At 57.2% G+C, this 19,028-nt stretch overlaps 1 protein-coding gene across 7 annotated transcripts; it reads left to right on the top strand.

Moving 5' to 3' along the window:
* Window positions 1-2,091: 2,091 nt before the first annotated feature.
* Window positions 2,092-17,354, top strand: LOC123643902 (MAPK-interacting and spindle-stabilizing protein-like). 7 transcript variants are annotated; one of them, XM_045559822.1, is made up of 4 exons: window positions 2,092-2,282; window positions 2,838-3,031; window positions 3,475-3,549; window positions 4,311-4,868. In XM_045559822.1, exons 1-4 carry the CDS (start codon window positions 2,241-2,243, stop codon window positions 4,669-4,671), a joined length of 672 nt encoding a protein of 223 aa, XP_045415778.1. In that variant the 5' UTR covers window positions 2,092-2,240; the 3' UTR covers window positions 4,672-4,868. The 7 variants fall into 7 exon arrangements, 5 of the variants coding, with proteins under 5 accessions (XP_045415778.1, XP_045415756.1, XP_045415766.1 ...); XR_006736949.1 differs by lacking the exon at window positions 4,311-4,868 and adding an exon at window positions 17,043-17,354 and having other exon boundaries at window positions 2,092-3,031; window positions 3,135-3,549; XR_006736953.1 differs by lacking the exon at window positions 4,311-4,868 and adding an exon at window positions 6,882-7,254 and having other exon boundaries at window positions 2,092-3,031; window positions 3,135-3,549.
* Window positions 17,355-19,028: the final 1,674 nt, after the last annotated feature.

Below are 19,028 nucleotides of genomic sequence, written 5' to 3'. Positions count from 1 at the left end.
CTACCTTGCTGGCTGGGGACAGACCCACACGGCCACTCCAGTTCAGAGCCAAGTGGAGCCGGCTTCGGTGGGAGAGCAGGCCAGGTGGAGAGGCCACATGTGAGCAGCAGTCCTGGCCAGGGACCTGGCCACCCTTCCCCTGCACAGCCAACGGTCCCTGGACAGCACCGGGATGCCCAGTGAGCTTCTGTCTCCAGAGACCAGCTGGAGGGCCTCCTTGTAAGCTACCGGGGTCAGGGTGATGCATTTGTGCAGGCGACAGACAGACCTACCCCGACCCCTGCTGTACTGCGTTCTCAGAAAGTGACTCAAGTCCCCAGGCCTTGCTGTGCTCACCTGTCAAATGAGGATAAGAGTCCAGGCACCTGCCTCAGGGGTGGTTGTAAGGATGGGATGGCACAACACTGCCCTGAGTGCGCCGGGGGCACAGTGAGCACAGGGGAAGACTGAGGGGCCGGGAAGGCGTCCCGTGTCTGCGCTGTGTGGGGTGGGCTGACCACGCGGTCAAGAGTGCCTGGCAGAGGACACCGGAGGTGTGGAGACTCTGAGGCCCAGGAGGGAGTCGAGAGGCCGTCCGGCTGTGGGCTGGGAGCGACTGGCTGCCCGAACTGTCCTGGGTGCCTCCGGGCCTCCCGCTGTGTGTCAGGACCTCCTCTGGCTCCCAGGAGGCCTGGGCTTGCTCATTTCCATTCAAGGCCCCCAAGATGCCCGAGGAGGACTTGGCAAGTGCCCAGCAGCAGGGGCTCAGTAAACACGGTGACGAGAATCCGTCCTGTGAGCTGCTCCTGACCCTCCATCTTCCCCGCTGTTCCAGCGGTGCCAGCCCGCGTCCCCACAGTTGGGTTTCTTAACTTTAGAGGGACGTGAGGCTCAGAGAGGAAGGCGATCACCCAGAGCCCTACCGTTGGCCCAAGTCGACCCCAAAGCCCACGGCCCTGCCCCAGGGCAGCCCTGGTTCTGCCATAATCACCATGTGTCCCTGGCTCAGTCATTTCCCCTCTCTAGCCCTCAGTTTCCCCATCTACAAAATGGTGATGCTTTAAGCCTCTCGTGGCTAGGCCAGCTCCCTGAGTTCCATGGTGGATCTTCCCGCCTGGCGGTGGTTTCCGAGGCCTGAGCCCTGGGGTCAGAGGGAGGCCACTTGGCAGCCCTGTCCTGTAAGAAGCAGCACACCAGCCCCCAGCTGAGCGCTGCATGGGGACCCTCAGCCATGAACTGCTGCAAAACCTGCACGTGACAGCCCCCATCCTCCAGGCCCCGGGCAGTGAACGGGCATTCGGAAAAACCATCCAGGGCACCCACGCGGTGTCGTGTGGGCCACTTGCCACCCACTCCCCCCATTCCTCCTGTGGGCCCTGCCCTGATCTGATGAGATTTAGTCAGGGGTCGTGGAGGGGACCAAAGGAGGTGCTGATCTTGGCTCCATCCATGCCAGTAAGGATGGCCCCGTCTCACATCACACCCCAAATTCCTTTGGCCCAGAGTCCCTCCACCCCAATTCCCTATCCTACCCCAGGGGAGCCTGCGGGAGGCCTCACTGGAGCTCCCTCCGGCAAACCACAGCGTGCTCAGGAGCATCCCTCCCACGGCCACGGTGGGGCTGGTGATGCTGACCTTGACAGTGGTCATGGCCAAGTGGTCTCAGCCGGGCTGCTCTAAGGGCAGTAGATGCAGAACTGGCGGGTGAGCCCAGCCTGCCGCAGCCCTGCGCGTCCTGCTCTTGGGGAGGCTGCTGTCACACCCACTGTGGACGCTCATCTTTGGGAGGACACAGGAGCAAACCAAGGGCAGGCCCAGACTGGAGACGGGGGATTCTAATGCAGCCACCGCAGGGGACCTCAGCGTCAGGGTGACCCGCACTGCAGGGCTCCCAGCCACCCCCGTTCTCCAGGAATGTTCCTTTCATGGGGTGGGCCAATGGCCAGGGCTGGGCACGGCACCCTGGCCCACCTGCCTAAGCTGATTGGTCCCCGTGTGACTCAAGCTGACCAATCAGAAACCCTCTCCTGGAAACCTGACTCTGATTGGCCCATGTCGGAGTCCCCGGAGCCACACCCTGGAGGCCGGGCCACAACTGCATTGGCGAAAAGCCGAATATGTTGATGTTATACATTAAAACGTTGCCTGGGCGGCCGCTCAGGCCTGTAATCCCAGCGCTTCGCGAGGCCGAGGTGGGAGGATCGAGGCCAGCCTGGGTGAAAAGCTAAGCAGAAGTAGCTTCCTCCCGATGTCTCCAGCCCATGCTTTCCTTCCTTCCGGTTCCTCCGGGTCCTGCGGGACAGGTGTGAGAATAGTCTGGGGTGGGAGGAGGGCAGTGGGCAGGGCTACTCCAGATCCTTCGGGGCCACCCGGGCCTGGCTCTGCTCCTCCAGCCCCCTGGACTCACACCCCAGGAGAGGTGTCCCCAGGGCCACCCTGCAGCAGAAGGATCCCTTTGGGGACACATGTGGGAGCCACACATCTCATGGTTCTGTCCAGAGAGCAGGATCAGGTCGGGGAGAAGCCCCAGGCCCCACGGAGTCCTCAGCCTTCACCCCACAGGAAAAGCAGCAGAGAAGTGTGGATGTGAAAATAGAAGCTCCAGCGAGTCCCAGCAGGCCTGGAGCCGCCGGCGCCGTGTCCTGCGTCCACCTGGAGGCTGGCCCGGCATGCCCATCACAGCCCCGGCCTCGGTGCCCGCTGAGCCTCCCTGGGTCCCGCCTGGGCCCCCCAGCCTTCTGGACCGGACACTGTGGAGGGGGCACTGTGATTCATGGGGGTGGCCAGCCAGGCCCAGACTGACCGGGGAGTCCGGGGGACCCGAGCCCTTCCCTTCTGCTGGTTTCTTTGAACCCGAGGCTCCACCTGCGGCACCAGCTGCCTGCCAGGCTGTTGTGAGGCTACAGCACAAAGTGCAGTGGGAGCTCGAGTCCCCCCTGGCCCCACCCAGCTGGAGAGGTGGTTCCTTCCTCACCCCTGCCCACCCCGTCGACCCAGACAGGCTGACCCCACCGCAGCTGCCTCTGACCTCCAACCTTGTCTGGCCAGGCAGGTGAGACCAGGGCCCCCGGGGACTCACGAGTGATCCCAAGCCCCAAGCCTGCTGTGCCCTCCGCTGCCCCAGCTGCTGCCTCACACCTCTCACTGTCCGGCAGGGACCCGGGCTCTCCTGTGCCTCCCTGCGCCTGGGCTAAGCCTGGCCTCCCTGGAGGGGCTCTGGGTTCAAAGTCGGGCCAGGGTTCCATTCTGGCCGACCCCCTGATGAGGTCGTCAGGTGCCTCTGAGGCCTCTGTTTCCGGCCGCCGAATGGAAGTCCCAGCTACCGCCCAGCTGCTGCCCTGCCTCGGTGAGAGGGTGGGGGCCGAGCTGCGCGCACTGTGAAGTGCCGCACCCCTGCAGGAAGGAGGCTCCACCGTGAGGCAGCAGCAGAGGCACCTGCAGCTCCTGCCGGGCCGGCCCCTGGCCTCGTTCACCTCCCGACTTGGGTCTCCGCAGAGTCATCTTCCGCAGGCCACGCTCAGCTGGAGCTGCGTGTGAGTCAGGCGCCGCCACGAGCAGGGGAAGGTGCAGGTGAGTCACCCACCAGGAGGAGGAAGTGGAGATGACTGGGACTGTCACACGAGGCCAGTGCAAGTGACATCACTGTGGGATCACCTGCCAGGCTTCCCAGCAGCTGCCCCTTTGTCCAGCCTCCCTTCCTGTGGCCTGTGCTGGGCCCTGAGGCCAAGAGGACCAGGAGTGGAGGGTGGGGTCCAGGCACAGGGCAGGGCCTCGGTGGGCTGGAGGCGGGCTGTGCCCAGAGCCTCGCTCGCCACTGGCCTCCCCTGTGAGCCTCTAGAGCCTTCTCCAGTGAGGCTGCCATGGGGTTTAGGCGAGTGGAGGGTCGGCCACCGTGAGTGGCATATCACAGTGTTTGGAACTCTGGCTTGGCATCCCTCCCCCCTTTTTTTTACCCAAATCTCATACAGTGCAAGTGGCTCTGGCCTCTGAGGCCCTTGGGAAAGCTCCTTAGGGAGTCCAAGCTCCCAGAGCTGGGCCAAGGGTGTAGCAAGCAAGCTCTCGGCTGGTACTGCTGGCGGCTGGGCGGCCCGGTGGAGGGTGGGCCCCTCAGCGCTGTGCCCAGGGGCTTCACTCCCTAGGCCCGCCCTACAAGCTCCTCTCTGTATATGGGGGAAACTGAGGCCGCTGATGTGCCCATCAGCCTGGGATAGGGCTCAGGAGTGCAGCTCCGTGGGGCGCACACTGGTGAGGGCTCCTGAGGGCCCAACCACTCACACCGCCTGGACGCCAAGGGCAGGCCGGAAGCAGGGTCCGCTTCTCCTTCCTGGCAGAGACGGCCCCAATCAGGACCTGGGGCAAAGGGCCGAGATGCGTGGACTGAGGGCCCCGGCACAGCCGCCTATTAAGGGAAGTGAACGGGAACGGAGCTGTCCTCAGGGCCCGCGGCACTCAGCCGTGGTCACAACACCAGAGCCTGTCTGGTGGCCTCAGACATCTGGACACTCACCCCACTGGGAGTCCGTGCAGCCCCTCCCTGACTCGATCTTATCATCCGATGCCTGCCCCAGCCGGCTGGGGGTCATTACATTATTGTTTTTAAAGTGCCCTGTTGTTATCCTCTGCTTACCTTTAGGCACCGAGTGGGCGGGAGTGGGTGGTATTATTAGCTCCAGTGCATGGATGGGGAGGTGACTCGCGCCTTTGCAATTCATCGTTAGCAGCAGCAGTGACAACGCAGGGCTGGTAAGGCCACTGGCAGGAGACTCGGTGAACCCTTGCCCCTCCCAACCTAAAGTTGACCAAAAGGCAGGTGTTTTCTTGACAGCCCAGAAGGGCAGGGGCAGGAGCAGGGCTGGGAGGGGGTGCTGGCACCGCTGGTCCCCACCCCAGGCCACCATGGCTGTGGCTGTCGCCCACAGCGCTGCCTGTCTCGTTTCTCCAGCTGTTTCCTGCTGCTGGGTCTGGGGGTGGGTTTAGGGGTGGAGCCCAGGCTGCTCTGTCCTGGGGTTCCCCAGGGCTGGGGAGGCCACTGAGAGCTGGGGGCACCCCTTCCTCCATGGGAGGCACCTAGAGACCTACTCCGGAGCGGCCCCTCTAGCCCAGAGGTCTGCATGCTGCCGAGCTCTGTGCTGCGGCCGCTGTGTCTCTGGCCCTGATTTTAGAGCTGATCCCCGCCCCCACACCGCATCGTCTCAGACTGTTGTGTAGCAAGGGGCATGAGTCACCTGAGTTCATCTTCATGTGGTCTCACCACGACCTGCTGACCTTGCAGGCGTCACAACCCCATTTTACAGGAGAGGAAGCTGAGGCTGGGGTGGAGGTGAAGTTCACTTGCCCAAAGTTGCACATTACTAAGTGGTTGAATCTGACTTGAGCCTGGTGTCTTTCGATGCCAGACAGTTACCTTCCTGCCAGCAGGTGACAGGTCCAGGCAGGGAGGGGCCAGCGGCTGGGAGGTGGGAGGTGACCCAGGGCCAGGACCACCCATTCTGCTGCTGCTTTGGTGTCGGTGGCACAGCTTGGTGCTGAGAGCTGGGATTCTTTTTGGCTTCAGATTGTCTGTCCAGGTCTGAACATCAGTTCGGCTGAATACTAGCTGTGTGTGCTTGGACAGGTTACTCACCCTCTCTGAGCCTTAGTTTCTCATCTGGAAAGTTTGGTGAGGACCTGGCCTACCTCATGAGCTGTTTCGAGGATTAAACGAGCTGACGTGGAGCCTGGTCTGTGAATGCTGGCCATGATCAGAGGCAGGTGGAGTAGGATTAAGTGCACACACCTTGGGGAGAGGCCACCCCTTCCTGGCCAGGGCCCTGAGGAAGGCTGCTCCCTGGCTTGCTTGGTGCTCGACACCGAGCCTGGCACGCAGCCATGCCTCCCTGGGTGGCACTGGGGCCCGCTGTCTGAGGCTGCCCACAAGCCCTGTCCCCACAGGTGCCCAGCATCCCACGTCTCCAGAGGTGTCTTGCAGAGCGTGCAGCCATGAGTGCTGGGATCTTGTGACTCTGGCCTAGTCCCTGCATTTTCTTTTCCTGGCCAGGCCTCAGACAGGGCCTGTTTCTGAGCCTCAGGCCCTGGCCTGGGCACTGGCTTCCTACCGCCTGCCAGGGACTTCCCTGGTCCTTCCTTGGCCCCTTGCCCATTGCCGGCATCCCTCCTGCCTGGGCAGGCCGCCTTCTCCCCTGCCCTGGCCGGGCTCCGTGCCCTCCCCGTCCCCCGCCCTCGGCTTCCCCCGACCCTGGCCCAACTCTGCTCTGCTCTCTGGGGCCTGACCCTACACACACACTGCTGCTGCCCATCTGTGGGGACAAGGCCTCCCGGGATGCTCTCCAGAGCCCGGTGGGCCGGGCAGCAGGTGTGGTTTCCTGGGAGGTCCCACTGGAACTTGCTTCTCCTGGTGCCCTCCCTGGGACTGCATTCCACAGGGCCTGACATACACTCCCATTTCTCTCAGGCCTCGGTGTGATACCTCCAGCTAAGGGGACCAGATCTGGGGAACCCACCAGAGCCCATGGGGGAGCCTGGGAACCTGAGCTTGTGGCTGGGGCTGCACCCCCAGGGTCTGGCCCAGAGCAGGCTTCTGAGGGTGCCTGTGGACGTGCCCCAGGGATGGGGTCGATACCTAGGAGCTGCAGCCCAGAGGGAGGCTCGGGAAAGCACGGCCCGGGCGGGCCCTGCAGTCAACAGACGGTCCCTAAAGGCATCAGGACGGTCGCAAGCTCTGATCCCAAGCCCCAGGGACACCTTGCTGAGATGTTTCAGGTGTACGGAAAAGGCCTCCCAGTTCCTGTTTTCTGTTCCTTCTTTGTTGCTGGAACACCAGGTTTGCTGGCCTCTTTTCGGTTTTGCTGTGTAATTTAACTGTCTGGCTCATCAATTTTGGTCTGACACATTTTCTCTTGCAGAAAATTCATGGGTATTTGGCCATGAAAAACACTACTGCTGGATTTGGGGGTGTCTGCAAACATTTGGGAAACACTGTTGAAGCGGTCCCAGGACCAGGGCTGAGCACCGAGTCCCCTCTAGCCTGGCCCTCACAGGAGCTTGCTGGGGGCAGCCGGCGTCCCAGGCCAGCGCCCGACCGAGGCCGGCACGGGGCAGCAGCACCTGCCGGCGAGTGAATGACTGACCTGGGGGAGGCGCTGAGCCGCCAGGGGGGAGGGCGGGCGAGGCCCTCATGAGCTCTGAGGGTGGTCCTCCCCACGCCCTGGCAAGAAGGCACCATTTCAAATTTATTTTATTTACTTAAAATCATACAGTGATTCTTTTTTTTCCCTGTTCAACAAAAATTTATTTCTTTGATTTCACGCCATGCCAATCATTTACCATTGGTTTCAGGTTTTATAGTTTACAAGTATGTTCACATACATTATTTTATCATCACTATGATGAAGGCCAGAGAGAAACTTACATAAGTGAGGGAGCTGCTATGCAAATCTTCATTTTCTGACTTTAAATCCGATTATTAAAAACTACACTGTAGAGCCCTTCCGAAATCGTGCGAGTGGGCTAAGGGGTGGGAACCCGGCAGCGCTGTGTGCTTCCAAGCTTCAGGATTCCGACAGGTCACCTGGGAATTCTGTTAATGCTTCTGACTCAGTAAGTCTGAGGGGGTCCTGCAGCCCACCTTTACTGACATTTCCCCAGGTGGTGCAGAACACACCGAGTAGCAAGGCCGAGCCGACGGAGGGCATTGGCGCCTCCCTGGCCGGTAGGAGGGCAGCCGGACTGTAGGCGGCGCTGCCCTCCGCACCGGTGAAACTGGGAGTGAGACTTCTGTTACTTTATTGCAATCACTTCCATGTTCTTTAGGTTTTATAATAGGTACACAAGCAACCAAACTGCAAAGAATCTGCTTTTATTTCTATCCATATGAAACTCATTGCTTTTCTACTTGTTGAATTTGCACCTAGGGCCAATATTTTCCTTAAAAAGGAATTTTGGTTTAGTTCAAGCCGCTGAGTACAGTAATTCTTGAACAGTCTCATAAAAATTACAGCGTTACCAGTAAAATTCGAGTCCGCCGTGATCAATCCCTTCAAGCTTGCCCCCCGCCGGCGTGTTGACTGTTTCCTTCCAGCGTGCGCCTGTTTGCCCAGCCTCCCACGTGCCACTCACGTCCTCGCTGTGCCCACGTGCATTCACAGCTGCAGTTCTGTGCGTGCCTGTGTGCCTGTCCTGTGAACCCAGTGGCACTGCCTGTCATCACGTGAGCCACCATGCCCCTGCAGCCGCCTAGGTCCTGACACTCGGGTGTGCGCATGGTGGTATGCAGAGCTCTCCTTTGTGATCTGCAACGCCGGAGCATCCCCACCCGCAGAGCACGCCCACCTGGGAATCAGCACCCCCTTTTCCCTCAGGGGGGTCGTGTGACTTCACAACCCCCTCACCTGCTCAAGGGTGAGGGTCTGGGCAAAGACGGAGGGGCCAGCTGTGAGGGGTGAGGGCGGGCGGTGAGGCAAGGGTGGCAGGACGAGGGCCGGGAGCAGAGCCCACATGCCAGAGGGAGGGGAGCGGATGTTTGGGAAGCTTGTTGGTTCTGGCTGCGGTTTGGGCGTGACACTGGGTGCTCCCCCTGACGCTGAGGAATTACTTGGGTGCTGGCCAGCCACATGCTCCCTCCTCCAGGCACCTGGCTTCCCAGGGCCTCCTTGGCCGGCCTGGGCTGGGTGCCTGGGACTGGGAGATGGCCCGGCTGGCCCGGCTGGCCCTGCTCTCCAGGACAGGTGGGCCCAGGTGCGGGGCCAGGTCCTGCTGTCCACATCCCACATGGGAGGACCTCAGTCCTCACCTCCACGCCAGCTTGGTGTGGCCTCTCTGCTGGGCACGCTCCCCTAGGACTTGGGTCAGGGCCAGGCACAAGCCAGGAAGGCCAGGCCGCCGGGGGGTGGAGGGTGCGACCCGCAGTGCTTCCCACGAGGGCTCAGCGGCCGAGAGGCTCCTTCGCACAGGCTCCGAGGAGAAGGAAGCACACCGGGATGTGGCCTTCAGCCTCCCCAGTGCTGTTTCCTTCTGACTCAGGGCCGGCCCGCCCACCAGCCGGCCAGAAATCACCCAAGGGCCCCAAACTTAGGGGTACCTGCCAGGTCACGGGCCTGCCCCAGCTGGCCCGCCTCCAGCACGGGACATGCGGCTGACTGAGCCAGGGCAATCCCAGGGCGTGGGGGGGGAGGCACTGTTGGGGTGTCTGGGGTGAGGGTGTGTCCGCAGTGCCAAGCCTGGTGCCGCGTCCTTGGCCTGGTTTCCCTGGGGCGGGGCCCCACTTGGCCACCTGCTCCAGTCTCCTCGGGGGCTCAGCAGCTACAGGGCACGGCTGCCGCCGGGCTCCGCCTCCTGTCACAGAGGGGCCGTCCAGGGAGGAGGTGTCCTGTCCCACAGCCCTGGTCCTGTCAGAACTCTTGGGGTTCACGTGTGGAGTTCTCAACCCCGCTGCGTAGAATTCTTGGGGAGTATTAAAAAAAACTTTCATTATGGAAGATGCCAAACGTTGATATTTTACACATCAAACTTTAGAGAAGAATTTATAATAAATCTCCATTCACTCATTTCAGTTAACTCATGGCCCATCTTGTTCTATTTATACTCTACCCCGCTCCCATTTTCCTGTTTTTATGAAGCTATCCGAAGAGCTTTTTTTAAAAAAGTACAAGTGCTAGACTCTCACCCCCAGGAATTTAATTCACTCACCCCGGGTGGGCCCAGGAAAGGTATATTTCAGCAAAGCTCCCCGGGAGACTCGGAGGTGCGGCCAGGGTGGGCGCTGGGAGACCAGAGGACCCTCTTCCAGGAGGATCTGGGAGGCGGGGCCAGACCTCAGAGGAGATGGGACAGACAGGGGTGACCACCACCCTCACTCTAGATGAGGGGAGAGACCACGAGGTGGAGCTGCCACCACACGGAAATAGACCCCCACCCCGACATGGACCTGCAGGGGTCTGGGAGAGAGGCCGGCTCCCTCCTGGCCTTCTGGAGGGGGTGCCGCCAGCCCGGTCCCTCCCTCAGGGGGTTAACTGGGCAACCACAAGGCTGCACATTCCCCGGGGACTGAGCCAGCCAGTTCCTATCAAAGCAGAGCCTGGTGCTGGCAGGGACAAAGGATGCTTTGTTCATCCATTAGAATAAACACTTCCCCTGGATACTTCCTCATGGGACGCAGTGTAATGTGGGGTGTAAGTTACTCTTTAACAGGGGTGCGATCCAGGCCACCAGGCCACGAAGCTCTTCTGAACTAATTTCCTGGAAGAAGGCGTCACCACCCGGGCCCAGGTGTTTATTAACCACCCCCCTCGCCGGTCAAGGAGGAGCTGTGGGTGGCTGCTGCCAGGACCTGGGCCTCACCTCCTGAGCTCTCACAGTGCGCTGAGCTAACCTCCTCAGCCTTTCCCGAGAGCCAGCAGGGAGGTGACAGTGACACCAGAGGCTTAGCAAAGGGTTGCTTTCGTCTGAAGTGGGAAACCCGTCTGTCTGCTCAGTCCCCTCCTCCCCCACCCTCAGCCACTACGAGAGAACTCAGTGACCTGGGCTCCTGGTGGGGAGGGGTGTCTGGAGCCAGGCTGGCCCCTGGCACTGAGGATCAGCCACGCCCACTGCCACTGCCACCCAAACCCCGACTTCTAGATCAGGGTTGTTGCGCTGACATACCATGAAGAGTCAGTCTTTAGAGATTAAATAAAACTACATGAAATTGGGAGCTTTACAAATCAAAATTTGAAACACTCAGATGAGTCTCTCAGTGGTGGAGGGCGAGGAGCAGAGCTGCGGGAGAGGGAGACCCCGCAGCCCGGCCCGGCCCGCCGGCTGGCTCACGGGTGGACCCCTGACCCGGGACAGCTCCGTCACGGGCTGGCCAGGGACCTGCAGCCTGGTGCAGAGGATGAGCTGGGCCTGCCACATGTCCCATTCGGGTGTTTGGACAAGAAACAGAGGAGGGAGGTTGCGTGGGCAAGAGGTCCTGTGGGTGCCGTGAGGCCCCCACGGCATCGGGGTGTCCTTGTGGGGCGGAGCAGAGGAGCGCAGCAGGGAGTGGCGCGAGGGGAGCGCGGGCGGCCAGGGAGTGGGTCCAGAGGCCTCAGAGGGACACAGCGAGACGATCTCTGAGGCCCAGCCTGTGTCCAGAGCCCCGGGAGCCCACAGTGCGTCCCTCGGGCTCCCCCAGGGTCCTGTGTCCCGATGGGGCCAGTGTGGCTGGATCTCAGCCTCTTGAGAGCTGGAGGCAGAACATCCCAGAACGGACGGCTGTGGACCCTGGAGCGTGTTCCTCCAGGCTCCCCCAGCTGCCGCGGTTGACAGGCAGGGAAAGGAGAGGAGTCAGGGCTGTCACTCGCACAAGACGAGGGTGGGCCTGTGTGGCGGGTCGGGAACGCACGGAACACCACCTTCTGGGAAACTCGGATGGACTTGTGTTGGCCCCACCGCTGGGCGTGCTGGGCTTGGCGATGGCTGGCGGGGTCGGGCAGACTGGGCAAGGGCCCGGTGAGCGCGGGGACAGCACAGGTGGGAGGGGCCCAGGAACCGTGTTCTGCTCAGTAGCGGGGACGCTGGCTACATCTTTGCTACGTGTGTGTATGTGTAATACTTTTCATGTATGTGTTTATTTATTTATTTAGTTAGTTTTTTGAGACAGAGTCTCGCTCTGTTGCCCAGGCTAGAGTGAGTGCCGTGGCGTCAGCCTAGCTCACAGCAACCTCAAACTCCTGGGCTTAAGCGATCCTCCTGCCTCAGCCTCCCGAGTAGCTGGGACTACAGGCACATGCCCGGCTAATTTTTTGTATATATATTTTTAGTTGGCCAGATAATTTCTTTCTATTTTTAGTAGAGACGGGGTCTCGCTCTTGCCCAGGCTGGTCTCGAACTCCTGACCTCGAGCGATCCTCCCGCCTCGGCCTCCCAGAGTGTTGGGATTACAGGCGTGAGCCACCGAGCCCGGCCTGTGTTTATTTTTTTGAGACAGAGTCTCACCCTGTTGCCTGGGCTACAGTGCAGTGGCGTCATCACAGCTCACTGCAGCCTCCAGCTCCCGGCATGATCCTCTGCATCAGCCTCCTAAGAAACTGGGACTACAGGTGTGCACCCGTGCCAGCTAATTTTTCCATTTTTTGTGGAGATGGGGAGTCTCCATGTTGCCCAGGTTGGCGTCAATTCCTGGCCTCAAGTGATCCTCCTGCCGGGCCTCCCACGGTGCTGGGATGGTGGGCGTGAGCCACCCGGGGCTTCTCTTCTGAAGGGAGGTGCGCCCTACCTTCTAGCTGGTAGGAAAACCTGCTAGACCAACGCGTGCTTTGCTGACCGGGCAGAACTGCGGGTGGTTCAGGCCTTGCTCCAGGCTTCCTTTACGCGCAGGCTCTCCCGGGGCCTCCGTGAGTGTGCGCCAGGGTCTCCCGGATAGCGCCTTAAAGCACAGAGTGTCTGGCGGCTGGTCTGGGTGGGGCCCGAGAATCTGCATTTCTGACAGTTTCCAGATGCTGCGGCTGCTGCCACTGAGGCCCCAGGATCCCACTGTGAGAGCCACTGCGGGGGTGCCTAGGGGCCGTCTCAGGATGTGGTTTGCAAACATTCTCCACATCTCTGCAGCTCCTTTCAGAAGGGAAAGCAGCCTTCTCAAGCACAAGTGAAACGACTTTCCACCCACTGATGTTCTGCTGCCTGGGCTGGGGGGCAGGGCCCCTCGATTCCTCCGGGGGGGGGCAGGGGAGGTGTCCTAGGAGTGCCCGTGGCTCGGGGCAGAGCTGTCCTGTGGGTCCAGGGAGCCCACCTGGGCGATGAGACGTGGCTGGCAGCACCTCGGCGCACAGGGTGGACTTCAGAGCCACTCGGGCTGTCCGATGGGTGCACGCCCGGCCACCGGTGCTGGTTTCACTGGAAAAGCCACTGGGTTTCGAGGCCAGAGAAGCGAAGCAAACACGAGGCTCCCTCTCTCCCCTTTTCAAAAGGGAGAGCCTGGATTTCAATAGCAGGGCGTCTTCATTCGCCCCACGATTGTTCTCAGCCCGGGGTGAACCTGAGCCTGCCGGGGCGGGCAGCTCCCGCATGGAGCTCCTTGCTGTCCCGCAGTAGTCCCTTTGTGAGGTGGGGGAGTCTCCTGGACACTTCGGGACACTGGCAGGTCCACTGTGATGTTCCCAAGCCACAGTTTTGGGTACGAAGTCACCTGGAGGCAGGTGAGAGCACAGTGGGTGGTGTGGGCAGGGTGGACCCACCACGATACGCTCGTGCTGCCTGTGTGCACCACATGTCCCTGCGTTTCCTGGCACATTCATTCAAAAGGTGTCCTGAGTCTTGGGGACATTGTCAGAAGCCAACTCCCAGGTAGGGATTCAGGCACAGGTGGCTTATTGGGGAGGGAGGAGGGGAGCAGGCGGCCGAATGCTTACGGAAGCAAAAGCAGCCAATGGGGGTGGGTTCGATCCAAGTCCCGCTGGGGGAGCGCACCCTGACCCCAGCACGTGCCTGGGCGGTCCATCGTCGCAGGCCAAACAGGAGGACGTGAGCCCCCAGCCTTCTCGGCTCTGCTCTGGGGCCGTTCCAGGGCCTGCCCTAGGGGAAGCCAGCCAGGAGGAGGCCACTCAGGGGCCCAGAGTAGATCCCAGGGGTCTGGGATCTGCGACAGCATCTGCCCCATCTGGACCCTCCCCAAACTCTTTAAGCCAGGAAGGAAAACATCCTTGCAGTTCTTCTTTCAACCTGGGAAGACGTGTAATGAGCTTTGTCACACTGGAGAGGCGTGTGCAGAGTGTGGCTGGAGTGGAGTTTGACTCGGGGCCCCCTGGGGCCGCCCCTGGCCCTAGGTGAGAGAGGGAGCTGCTCTCAATGCTTGGGCCCTAAAAATAGGTTGGGGGGGGCTGTTCAACAGGGGATGGCGCTGAGGAGGAGCGAGACCACTGGGCTGGGAACACCAGCACCCCGAGTGTGCTCCAGGAGGAGCAGGCCTCATGGTGACTCGCATTTGAGACCTCTGGGTTGAACCTTTTTTGCCTCTGGCAGGATTCAGAGCTGCTGAGGTGCAGCGCTCCTGCAGGGGCGCGACTCCCAAAGCCACTGTCCCACAGGCCCCCCCACTGTATATGGTGGCAGTAATGTTCCCCTGAACACACTCGAGGGAATCCTGCTTTAGAACCCCAAACTTTCTGAATGTAACAACTGTGCTTTTCTGTTGTGTTCTAAGTACTATGCTTCCAATCAATCCTAAGTGAGTTCTGTTTTGAATTCAATCCACAAATAGAAGGAAACCTCATTCAGGGGACCCAAACTGAGTGATTATTTTAAAATATGGCTTGCTGGTACCTCATTTAATCCTCAGCCTTACGAAGACAGCCTCTTTATCTCTTTTTGCTGTTTACAAGTTCATGCAGTATCTTGAGCTTGGATTACTGGAAAGGAATGATGTATAACTACCACCTCACTATTTATTTGTAGGTGGATACTTCTTTTTTCTTTTATTTTTAAAGAGACAAGGCCTTACTCTGTCACCCAGGCTGGAGTGCAGTGGCATCATCATAGCTCACCGCAGCCTGGAGCTCCTGGGCTTAAGAGATTCCTCCTACCTCAGCCTCCCGAGTAGCTGGGACTACAGGCATGCACCACTATGCCCGGCTAATTTTTTCTGTATATATTTTTAGTTGTTCATGTAATTTCTTTCTATTTTTAGTAGAATTGAGGTCTCACTCTTGCTCAGGCTGGTCTCAAACTCCTGAGCTCAAACGATCCTTCCTCCTCAGCCTCCCAGAGTGTATTCTGCTTTCAAATATTTGGTAGAATTCACCACTGAAAGCCATGTGGGCCTAGAATTTTCTTTGTAGGAAAGTTTTAAACTTACAGATTCAATTTATTTAATAGATACAGGGCTGTTCAGGTTCTCTATTTTTTCTTGATTGAGCTTCAGTAGTTTGTGTCTTGCAAGGAATTTGCCCATTTCACACACCTTGTAGAATTTTCTGGCATAACGCTGTTCATGCTGTCCTCCCACTCTTTCAGATGGGTAGCGTTGGCTCCTCTCATTCGTGACCTTGAGCCTCCTCCCTTCATTTTTTCTCGTCAGTCTGGCTGGAGACTTACCCATCTTACTCATTTTCTCAAAGAACCAGCTCTTGGTTTCATAGATCTTTTTCCATTTTCTATTTCATTAAAATATTTCATTTCTTATCTTTACTACTTCCTATCTTTTGCTTGCTTAGGGCATAATTTGCTCTTTTCTTTGTAGTTTCTTAAGTCTCAACATCTGGTTCACCCAGCAGTTTTATTTTATTTCCGTTAATTGACCCAGTGGAGTCGTGTTACGCAGCAGTCTCCTGGATTTCAGTTCTGTGAGACTCATCGCCCCGGGGCCCACGTGCTCTGGAGGACAGGCTGAATCGTGTTTCTGCCCCGGCAGTGGGAAGGGCCAGGAGCTGCGCTGAGCCTGGTCCCCCACCTGTCCTGGACAGCGAAGTCAGAAACCATGCTGTCATTTCCTCGTCACCAGCAACAGAGTGATTGTTAATACAGTCACATTAGATATCCCTTGTTCTATTTTACCAAGCTGGGAAACTATTTTTGTTTTTAAATTATTTTTCCCTGGAAGATTCAGACCCAAGTCTTTGGACATGAGCTCCAAGGAAACTGCTTTTTAACTGGCATCCTTATTCAATTAAATTCATTAAAAAACCCGAGTGCATACTATAATTGCCTGGTCCTATGTGAGATATCAGGGTTACAAGAGGTGAATTCATGTCCTTTACATAAATCTGCAACTTACCATCTGTCATCCTATAGTTGAGGTTATTTTTGGGTAATGGAATTTAGGATGATTACAAATCCATTAGCTATAGATTTATAAAGCTAAGAGAGACTCTGGAGTTCATTCAATCCAATGCCATTGCTTTAGAGACAGGAAACCAGAAAAGTTAAGCAGTTTGCCTGAGGCCACACAGATTGTAAGTGGTAGCTCCAGGAAGCTGCATCCAACTTGTCTGAATGATCTCAGGTACAGGGGGACACAAGCTGGGCACTAATAAGGCATCTGCAGAAATCGCCTTTTAATAGAAACTGTTAAAAATACACGCTACTGGCCCGGCGCGGTGGCTCACGCCTGTAATCCTAGCACCCTCGGAGGCCGAGGCGGGAGGATCACTAGAGGTCAGGAGTTTGAGACCAGCCTGAGCAAGAGCAAGACCCCGTCTCTACTAAAAATAGAAAGAAATTAACTGGACAACTAAAAATATATAGAAAAAATTAGCCGGGCATGGTGGCCCATGCCTGTAGTCCCAGCTACTCGGGAGGCTGAAGCAGGAGGATTGCTTGAGCCCAGGAGTTTGAGGTTGCTGTGAGCTAGGCTGACGCCACGGCACTCTAGCCCGGGCAACAGAGTGAGACTCTGTCTCCAAAAAAAAAATACATGCTACTTCATGTGGCAGCATAAAGTATGGCAGGTGCATGGCAGATACAAAGAGCTTATTTAAATGTATGTTGAAGGAAAGGAAGCTTCAGTTTATGAGATTGTTTCTTTAAATATGTCTGTGATTTCAAATCATTTTGTCACATACTTTGCTAGTTTAGAAAAATTGCCACAAGATCAAAGGCTTAGTAAAGCTATCCCCCGAACTGCAACTAATAGGAAAACTTTTTACATGGCATAAAAGTACTTTGTGTGCCATATCTGATGTTTATTAAAATTTTAAAAATTTCAGAATTCCACTTTTACTATTCATAATTTCCATCGGTTCTACAAACACCCGTAATATTCCAACCCCAACATCCTGACCTAATTTACAACTTTTACAGAGGTTGCAACAGCATCTCCTACTTCCTCTCAGCGCCATGTCCCTGGCACAGCAAGACCTGCCATGGCTTCAGGAAGCCTGGCTAGTGACCACGGGCCCCCGACCCTTCTCCCCATGTGGCCTTTGGTGGTGGTGGCGGGAGCAGCACTAGAGGCCAGCGGTGAAGTCTGTGGGAGCCCGTGTCTGCCTCGCAAATCTGTCCCCAGAGTGCAGCTGTGGGGCTGGCGCCGGTGGGGGTTGGAGAGCTGTCCTGGGTGCCTGACTGCGCAGGGTTGTGGAAATGGCCGCTCGTGAACACCTCTCTCCCTACAGTGTACTCTTGCTCCGTTTCGCGAAATCCACCGCCTCGGGATGCTGGAGCGAGGAGCGAGTCACCGTGCTGGGTGCCACATCACACTCTGCCTGCCGCCTCCTTTCCCTGAGTCAGTCCTGGAGTCCCTAAGAGCTGACACCACAGCGAGTGCAGCGCAGGAGAATGACACGACGCCAGGGCCAGGCATGTTCCTGCAGCTCTGAGCTGTCGGAACCTTCCGCTCTTTAATGGTTTCTAAGACTCCCAACTACTAAATGCTTGAACTTTTAAACTATTTGACTGTTTCCTTTAAAAGGATACATAAATTCAATTTTTTTGTCAGCCCAACAGTGTTCATCTGACATGGTACATGGGAAGGTTTTCAGATTGCAATACTTGGCCTTTCATTATGGAGTGGAATATGTTTTTCAAACATAAAAATGGCAGGAAAAGACCAAATGTGTTATCGCGCCTGAAAGGAAGAAAGCAGACCAAAATGACAGTATAGGAACATTTATAATCAACATTTCCATTTAGTTGTACAGTAATTTAAAAAATAAGTTTTTGTTCCTAATAAAATGAGAATTTTCTGATATTCTTTTCCCCCTAGACTTAGGTGTTTATTAACGTGGGCTCATATTAGATGACTCTTCAAGAGGAAACAAAGGGAAAGCTGCCTCTGCCGTCACGTGGTAACAGACGCCGGGGAATGTGCTTCTGTGAAAAGCGGGGAGAGACGCCGCTGCCTGGCAGGATCAGTGCACGTTTGCAGAGGGGTCACCTCCATTTCCTGGTTGCACAGTGGCGGCTTCTCAAACAGCTGTTTTAATACCACCAAAGGCTTCAGTTGCATGGCTGGTCTTTAAAATTTTTTGCCAGCATTTAAAAAAACATTATTGCTAGAAGTTAGAATGTACCAAGGAAGAACTAATTGTGTGATGCACCCCACGCGGGTCCATCCCCTGCACACCATGGCCAATCTCATCTGTTCACTGCATCCCCCGTCTGTTCTGACTGGTAGGATCTGCGGATGCATTTTAGAGTACATCCTAGACGTCACTTCACACCTGCATAATTGCATCTGCGTTTCTGAAACCAAAGACATTTTCTTCAATAACCACAATATTATTGTGCTAATGAATAACCTAATAACATTAATTCTTTGATATCACTTAACACCCAGTCCACGTTCAAATTTCCCTAAATGTACCAGAAATGCCTTTTTACGACTGGTTTGTCTGCAGGGGGACCTAAGCCAGGCCCACGCGTCAGAGCCGCTGTGGAGCAGGTGCCAGGCTGCTGACTGGAGCCGCGTGTGTGGTCGCGGCCCCCTGACACTCGTGGCCCCTCCTGACCGCCCGTAGCGGCACAGCCAGCCACTGCTGTGCGCTCTGCCAAGTCCTGTCCTCGTCTGTTCACGTCTGTTCTCTGGCCTCCAGGCTCCCCGAGCACGGGGACTGCGTGCTCATCGTCACCGCACCCTGAGCAGGAACAGGCGGCCCCGCACACATGAGGCAGCCGTCGGAAGCCAGACTGTGGTCCAAGTCCTGACTCCAAGGCCAGACCGTCAGATTGTGAGTCCTGGTCTACCAGTTACCTAGCTGGTTCATTAACCAGGTAGTCATCCTGTCTGCGCCTCTATTTCTTTAGCTGTGAAACGGGGTAACAGTACGAGCTCACAGGGCGTTGTGCCTTTTAAACGAGTCAAAGGCAAAGCAGTCAGATTGCAGGCTGGCCCTCTGGTGCTCAGTAGCTGTTAGCTCCAGAGACACAATCCCCCCGAGGGCAGCAGGAACCACGCCTGTCAGGGTCTCCCATTGGGTGCACGTACCCCTGGGAGAGACAGTGACAATGAAGAAGAAACATGGAGCCTACTGCCGGAGGCTGGCTTGAGACCAGGTTAAAGCGAACTGTCTAAAGCTCCATCTTCAGATGCCTGGGATGCGTGTCCTCTTCCCCCCGCTTTAAGGTTCCTCTGCAGCGCTTTGAAAAACGGTGCGCTGAGT

This window comes from Lemur catta, chromosome 1 (genome assembly GCF_020740605.2).
Source record: "Lemur catta isolate mLemCat1 chromosome 1, mLemCat1.pri, whole genome shotgun sequence".
Classification (NCBI taxonomy): Eukaryota; Metazoa; Chordata; class Mammalia; order Primates; family Lemuridae; genus Lemur; species Lemur catta.
The sequence above is the reverse complement of the archived record's forward strand: the minus strand, read 5'-3'. Positions and strand labels throughout refer to the sequence as shown.